The following is a 7,500-nucleotide window of genomic DNA, read 5'->3' as shown; positions in this document are numbered from 1 at the left end:
CTGCTAACACGCCTCCCTCGCGACCCTCAAGTCTGAAGGATTAACTGTAAGTAACGTTCGCAGCCCTGCTCTGCTCTGCTCTGGCCGAAAAAAAAGAAAAGGGGGAACCTCGGGGGAACCTCTCTAGCAAAAACAGACATAATGGATGAGAGACTTCTTCAAACTGCCGGGGCTGACAGTTATTTTTTTCCAGGGACCCCTGAACAATGTAGACCTCATTGCTGCATGCATGATGTCCAACAGGTTTGGGGTTTTTTGCGGTCTGCAGGGGTGGACGGAGAGCGAGGGGTCTGGCAATCGTGCCCCGGGGAGCGCTAAGGCTGCAGACACACAAGCCGGCAGGATTGCTGATGCGGCTCGTGTGTCGCTATGCAACGCACCAGGCAGACGCCATGGACGATTCGCATCGTCCCTCCTCTTTGCAGTGCAGCGCAGTGCCGCGTCGTGTCGTGTCGTTAAAGGGTTTAACGGAGATGGGGAGATGGACTGAGCGCACAGTGAAAATACCAGTGATGCAATACAATAAAATATGTGGTCTGGCTTTGTTATAAATTGTGAATTTCACATATATCTTTCAAAACACCTCGTGTGACATCGTCCAGTTTAGATTTAGGTATAATTTTAACCTAAACGTTACCCTTTAAAGACTCTGTTTCAGATGACATTTGGTCCCACTCAAAAATAGTGTTAATTGTAACCTTTGGTCTGTGTAAACATTTCAGCATTAATTCTACTCAATATCGAGTAAATAATAACATCTGAACAGTTCAAATGACACTGGCCAAGTGCAGTATATTTGATTGACTTTTGAATCCACTGTCAGAGAGCAGAAGAGCAGGTAGAGTGCTGCTAGTAAGTATCCTCAAAAACAACTTGTGCTCTTGCAGGGTGCAATGTGATCAACAAAAACAGAGGACAAAATCCTTGATCCAGGCACTTCAGTTGATTTAAAAAGTCCAAAACAGGGGTCCCCAACCTTTCTAGGTCTGAGGGCTACTGAGGGCTACTCGATGGCTACTGAAGGCTACTCAAGAGCTACTGAGAGCTACCCGAGGGCTACTTGTTTGTTCAAAATCCTCTACTGATGTCTTGACTTCATTCCCAAATCACAATATGATTTAATAATAATAATTTGCTTATAGGTTATAAAGAAGTAACCGTGTATTTAAATTAAGAAAAACATTAACTGTGACTAAAATCTTACAGTCGTCACTGTTTACAAACATCCTTGGTGGGCACCTCAGAAGCTCCTGGAGGGCTACTTGGCGCCCGCGGGCACCACGTTGGTGATGCCTGGTCCAAAACAACTATCAACTATGCAAGTCTCCACAGTGTTGTAAATGCTCTATCTGGATTTACACTAGCTTACTCTGAAATATTGACACTCCATTTGTTTTTTACTGTGCAAGAGTAGGATAAGCACGCCGGAGGAGCATGGACGATTTGTATTGTCCCTCATATTTGCAGAGCACTGTCGTGTGTGGAGTGCAGTGCAGTGTAAGAGGCTTTAGTGGAGATGGGTAGATGAATTGAGAAAGAGAAGTATAAGCATGTTGGAGGAGTGACAGAAAAGTGAATTGTGAGAAATTGGGTGAAATGTCAATAGGAAGAAAATGAGGAAGTTGAGAGAGATATAGAGAGACGGAGAGAGAGAGAGAGAGAGAGAGAGAGAGAGAAAGAGAGAGGAAGAGAGAGATAGAGAGAGAGAGAGGAAGAGAGAGAGGGGCTTCAGCGGAGATGCGGAGATGGACAGAGTAAGAGGAGGATAAGCACGTCGGAGGAGGAAGCAGATAGTTTGTTCCGATTGGCCCGTTTCAGACCTTGATCAGAGGCCACTGCTCCGCTTCAGCGTAGACACACTGGCCAAATCAAAACAGCAGAGCAGCCATAAGTCATACAACTGCGTATGAGAGAAGGTGTATGAGCCTGAGTGTGAGTGTGTGTGTGTGTGTGTGTGTGTCTGTGTGTGTGTGTGTGTGTGTGTGTGTGTGTGTGTGTGTGTGTGTGTGTGTGTGTGTGTGTGTGTGTGTGTGTGTGTGTGCGCGCGTGTGTTTGTGTATGCGTGTGCGTGTGCGTGCACGCATGTGAACATGCGTGTGTGTGCATATGTGCATATGAACGTGTATGTAGTGTGTGTTTGGCGGGTGGGGGGTTGCTAGGGGCAGCGGTCGCTAGGGAGAAGAGATTATTTTGACAGGCAGGAGAGAGAAATGCAACGTGTAATGATTTCCAGGTGTCGTCCCCCCCACCCCCACCCCCACCCCTGTCATCCAAGATCAGTACAGTGAGTGCCATTCTAGCTAACCTAGCTACACATGGCATTCTTTTCACCGATCTTCAAAAAAAAGAGAGAAGAGAAGACGGAGAACTTAGCACAGATTTGAGCAAATCGTGAAATGGAGCGTAGAGAAAGTGGGGGCTGTGCCTGTGTGTGTGTGTGTGTGTGTGTGTTTGTGTGTGTGTGTGTGTGTGTGTGTGTGTGTGTGTGTGTGTGTGTGTGTGTGTGTGTGTGTGTGTGTGTGTGTGTGTGAGTGTGTGTGTGTGTGTGTGTGTGTTTGTGTGTGTGTGTGTGTATGCATGACTCGGAGTGTGTTATGCCTCTGTGTGTGTGTTTGCAGTTGTATGCATGTATGTTTATGGAAGGTGAGATGTTGAACTGAGGGTAAACTCATCTTTCTCCCCTCGAATGCATGTCCTGTGTGTGTGTGTGTGTGTGTGTGTGTGTGTGTGTGTGTGTGTGTGTGTGTGTGTGTGTGTGTGTGTGTGTGTGTGTGTGTGTGTGTGTGTGTGTGTGTGTGTGTGTGTGTGTGTAAACTCCCCTCTCTCGCCCCATGTGGATGCCCTGTGTATGTGTGTGTGTGTGTGTGTGTGTGTGTGTGTGTGTGTGTGTGTGTGTGTGTGTGTGTGTGTGTGTGTGTGTGTAAACTCACCTCTCTCCCCCAATGTGGATGCCCTGTGTGTGTGTGTGTGTGTGTGTGTGTGTGTGTGTGTGTGTGTGTGTGTGTGTGTGTGTGTGTGTGTGTGTGTGTGTGTGTGTGCGCGTGCGCGAGTGTGTGTGTCAACTCACCTCTCTCCCCCCGCGTGCACGTCCTGCCGTCGTCCTCCAGGAAGAAGCCTTTCTCACACTCACACCTGTAGCTGCCCGCCGTGTTCACGCAGAGCTGAGAACACAACGTCTCGTTTTTGTTGGCGCACTCATCCACATCTGGACCAGAGACAGAGAGAGAGAGAGAGAGAGAGAGAGAGAGAGAGAGAGAGAGAGAGAGAGAGAGAGAGAGAGAGAGAAAGGGAGAGCGGGAGAGGAGAGAGAGAAAGAAAGAAAGAAAGAAAGAAAGAAAGAAAGAAAGAAAGAAAGAAAGAAAGAAAGAAAGAAAGAAAAGAGGGAAAGAGGGATGGCGGACAAGGGGGAGAAATTGAAAATGAGACAGCGTAAGAAAGAAGTAGGGGAGTGTGGGTGCAAGACGGAGAGATATAGAGAAAGTGAAGGATAAGGAGATATGAGAAGATGGAGGAGGTAACAGAGGACGAGAGTTGGCGGGCAGCGCAGAGTGAAACGAGAGAAAAGGTGAAATGTCAATAAGGGAGGAAAATGAGAAAGATTGATGAGAAAGAATGAGAAATTGAGAAATGTAGATAGATAGATAGATAGATAGATAGATAGAGAGAGAGAGAGAGAGAGAGAGAGAGAGAGAGAGAGAGAGAGAGAGAGAGAGAGAGAGAGAGAGAGAGAGAGAGAGAGAGAGAGAGGGAGAGGGAGAGAGAAGAAAGAGACAGACAGAGAGACAGAGAGACAGAGACAGGGTGAGGAGGTGGGTGCACAATAGATAAGAAAAGAGAAGGGGAATGAATGAATGAGTGAGTGAGCATGAGTGAAAGAGCAGATGAGGGGAATGAGACAGAAGAAGATAAAGACAAAAGCTGTGTCTGTTCTGTTGCTGATGCTCCGCGGCCTGTCTGGTGTGAGGAGGAATCGCTTGTCACCAAATCCAGCGTTGCAACACAAGCACTTGATCCTGCAAGGCTCTGGTAGCAGTCAACAAGCAGACAGTTAGCGCTGCACAAACATGCTACAGCGGTATGGAAAACACCAGCCAGACACAACAGGACATAGCTGATCGATCGCACAGCCTTGTGGCCTGAAAGGACTGTGGGCTGGGCACCAAAACACTAACACACACAGATACAGTACATGCAGATACATACACACAGACACGCACGCACACACACACACACACACACACACACACACACGCACACACACGCACGCGCACACACACACACGCACACACACACACACACACACACACACACACACACACACACACACACACACACACACACACACACACACACACACACACACACACACACACAGTCACACCAGCATGCACGCACACACACACACACTTATAGAGATATAAACTGCACTTACAGTAGACTTGGCATTAGCGCTACACATTTATTGTTGGAAAGGGGAGTACATTCTTCGTCCAGCAAAAATGAAACAGTTTAGTATGTATGGGAAGTCATGTGAAAGGAATTCTCAGCTCTCGAAGTGTTTTTGGCCCACTGCGTGGCTGTAATGGCAGGTGAGTGGGTGGGTCACTGCTAAAGCAGTGTGAATAAACTGAATAGAATACTCTGCAATGGTGGGGTTTGAGCTGGAGTGCGTTATGGTGGGGTGGGATGTTGTGTTGAAGTTTGGCTGTTATGTGGTGGCACGCATCGGCGGAGGTTTCACTGACAGGGAGGTGTAATTGAAATTCTGAAGTCTGAAGTCATCCGCGAGGTGTCAAATTATGCCGTAGCGGTATAGCTATAAAGCCAGGGATCATGATTGGTAAGGTGGTGAGGTGATCTACATTATAATATTGTGCTATTGGAGGTGGTGACTCACTGACAGGTGCTCTGTCAAATTGGAACAATAACTGTGAGGGTAGGCCACTGAAAATGTGTTGGGTTGGTGTACTCTGTAATGGTGGGGAGAGGGTCTGACCAGAGATTCTTTAAGTATATAGAGATATGCCAACATAGTAGGTTTCTATTCGCCTTTTTCACCTGAGCGCCATCTGGCGTTCTAAACGGTGCTTGGGTGGGTAACGGCAACGTTCTATCAATGTCTCTGGGTTCAACATACCGCTTACATGTCGTCCTACTGCTGTGTACCTGGCTGTAAGTCTTACAAAAAAAACGAAATGGGGAGAAATAAAAGTTTCCAACGATTCCCCATGTTTCATCACACCCATCGGGCATGGATTGCTAAAATAAAAAGAGACATTGGACCTCATTTCCAGCTAAGTTGTTCACGTTAATGTCAACGGCTAGTTGCTAGCTACATCCCTGTTGTCAAACTTGCAACAGTGGAACTTCACTGCCCGCTGTTAAAGTTGTAACAAAATATCCACACGAAATGATGGGTTTTACTTAGGGGGGCGCAGGGATGTCCCAAACCTACCAGAAATTCAGATTGATTATTATATTGTATGACAGCATGCTAATTGTGATTTGTTAAGTCTGTTATCCTATGTAAATAAACGGCTTCTGGATGCTAGTTAGCATGTCAGATGGGTGGGTTAGTTAACCTCTTTAAACATGAGCATTAGCCTAACGCTTGTGGTTGTAAAGATAATAATGATGTCTTATAAATGTCATACGTCCTTTCAGATCACAGAAAACACACGCGTATGCACCTAACGTGACCAGGTTCCGGTCTGCATAAAGGGGTGTGTCATAATGCTCCTAGAATGAATAGAACAGTCCTTATTGTCACTGAATAATTTTTGAGGTGGGCCATGGATGATTATCCAGTCATGTATGAAGTGTTTCACAATTTCCGATCCTTTCTTTGTGGTCAAAACGCTTCCTGCGCTGAATCTTGTGAACTGGTCAATAATGTGAAGATACCAGAGACCTGGCTCTAGTTCATGGTCTACTGCCACAGTCTCCCAGCTAATGGAAGGCCAACAGCAGGCCTCGGTTTCATCTTGCTGTGTTTCCGACAGGTTTCACAGTCTGTCACAATTCTCTGAAGAATGGCATCACACTGCCTAAAGGGGGATCCCCCCCCCCTCCCCCTTGCGACAGTAGAACCCGGAAACAATGGGTCAGCGGAACCGCTCTCTTATCTTCTCTCTGGTCTGACTGTTTCGTCTATGGGTCGCGCCAAAAGGCCTGGCTCTTTGGTGTAATGATCAGAGTACACATTGGGTACCACAGATTCCTGGGTTCAAATCCAGGCTGGGCAACTATCCTCCCATTTGCTACAGTCCAAACTTTCTGGAACAAAGTACCCCTAATGGTGCAAAGAATTTTCTAAAGGCCCTTTCATAACTAAACATAAATTGCAGATGTTGTTTTCTTGGTTTTGGAGATGTTGTTGATCAGTGGTTTCAAAAATTGGTCCAAAAAATTGATCTGTGGGGAGAAACAGTGTTGTGACAGGTTGTTATCGTCGCCGTCGGCAAAAAGAGTTTCATGACTGGAGTCCCAGAATCCCTGATGCCTACTTTCAGTGAGTTCTGGCCGACTGAAATACGTGCTGGTGCCTATTTCCGCACCTAATCGCGAACTGGTCGGCGCGTTCCCGCTGAAGATCTTAGCGTTCTCAAACTGGAACGTTTGTTTGCAATGCGAAGTGAAAAATACATGTTTTTTCTCCACGCAGGTTCATCCGGGTAACATACAGTCACGTGCGGAAAAGTTCAGAGCCTGATATGAACGCGGGTGGTTCGCAGGTAAGCACTTTAGTTCCGAATGTAACTGCTAAGGGAATGGGCACTGGCACCGTTCAGGGTGGCCTGAGAACAGTATTTTAGGAGCACTACAAGAGCCCACTTTGAGAGCCATTAAGGGTTAGTGATGATCATTTTGGGGGTTAAAGGTCACAGACTCTCACCTAGACAGTATGGCTTCTCCCGGTTGCGGTGACGCTCTCGGTCGTAGCGATATCCAGGGTAGCAGGTACACACCACGCGGCCAAAGTGGTCCGTACACTGCTGCTCACAGGGGGCATCTGCACACACATCATAGTCTACACACACACGCACAGGCACACACGCGCGCGCACACACACACACACACACACACACCAAATTTATGTCATCTTGACAAAGTACGCACATTCCAGGAAATCTTTCACTTCCTTGTGATGAAAATAAGCGCAAAAGAAAATAATAATTTTACAAGGCTAAGAAAACCGACTGATAACTCCGCCAGAGGTAGATTGAACAAATAGATTGCCGAAAGAATGTGGTAACAGTAAAAGTGCATTGGTGGAACAGTATGTGTTTGAACCGTGTGTCAGATTGTTTTCTTTGGGCCACATGTTCGTTTATTTTGGCTTCCCGAGTGCAGTATATCAGCAACCATCAAACCTAATCATGACCAGTGCAAATAAATTTTCTACACCGGTGTTGAGAAAATGAAAAAATAATGAACAAAAAATAAAACAAGACTCTTTTTTTTGCTTGGGCAAAAGGATTTGAGTTTCACAGGGGAGGA

At 46.5% G+C, this 7,500-nt stretch overlaps 1 protein-coding gene across 1 annotated transcript in view; it reads right to left on the bottom strand.

Annotated features, from left to right (window-relative positions):
- ccbe1 (collagen and calcium binding EGF domains 1) overlaps positions 1–7,500 on the bottom strand; it is an 83,494-nt gene that overhangs the window by 23,083 nt on the left and 52,911 nt on the right. The window contains exons 4-5 of the mRNA XM_063211353.1: positions 6,896–7,030; positions 3,068–3,205 (exon numbers count right to left, since the gene is read on the bottom strand). Coding sequence (XP_063067423.1) covers positions 3,068–3,205; positions 6,896–7,030 — 273 coding nt within the window. The remainder of the gene's footprint in view (positions 1–3,067; positions 3,206–6,895; positions 7,031–7,500) is intronic.

Source organism: Engraulis encrasicolus, chromosome 11, assembly GCF_034702125.1.
Source record: "Engraulis encrasicolus isolate BLACKSEA-1 chromosome 11, IST_EnEncr_1.0, whole genome shotgun sequence".
Lineage (NCBI taxonomy): Eukaryota > Metazoa > Chordata > Actinopteri > Clupeiformes > Engraulidae > Engraulis > Engraulis encrasicolus.
This window is presented reverse-complemented; position numbering and strand designations above follow the sequence as displayed.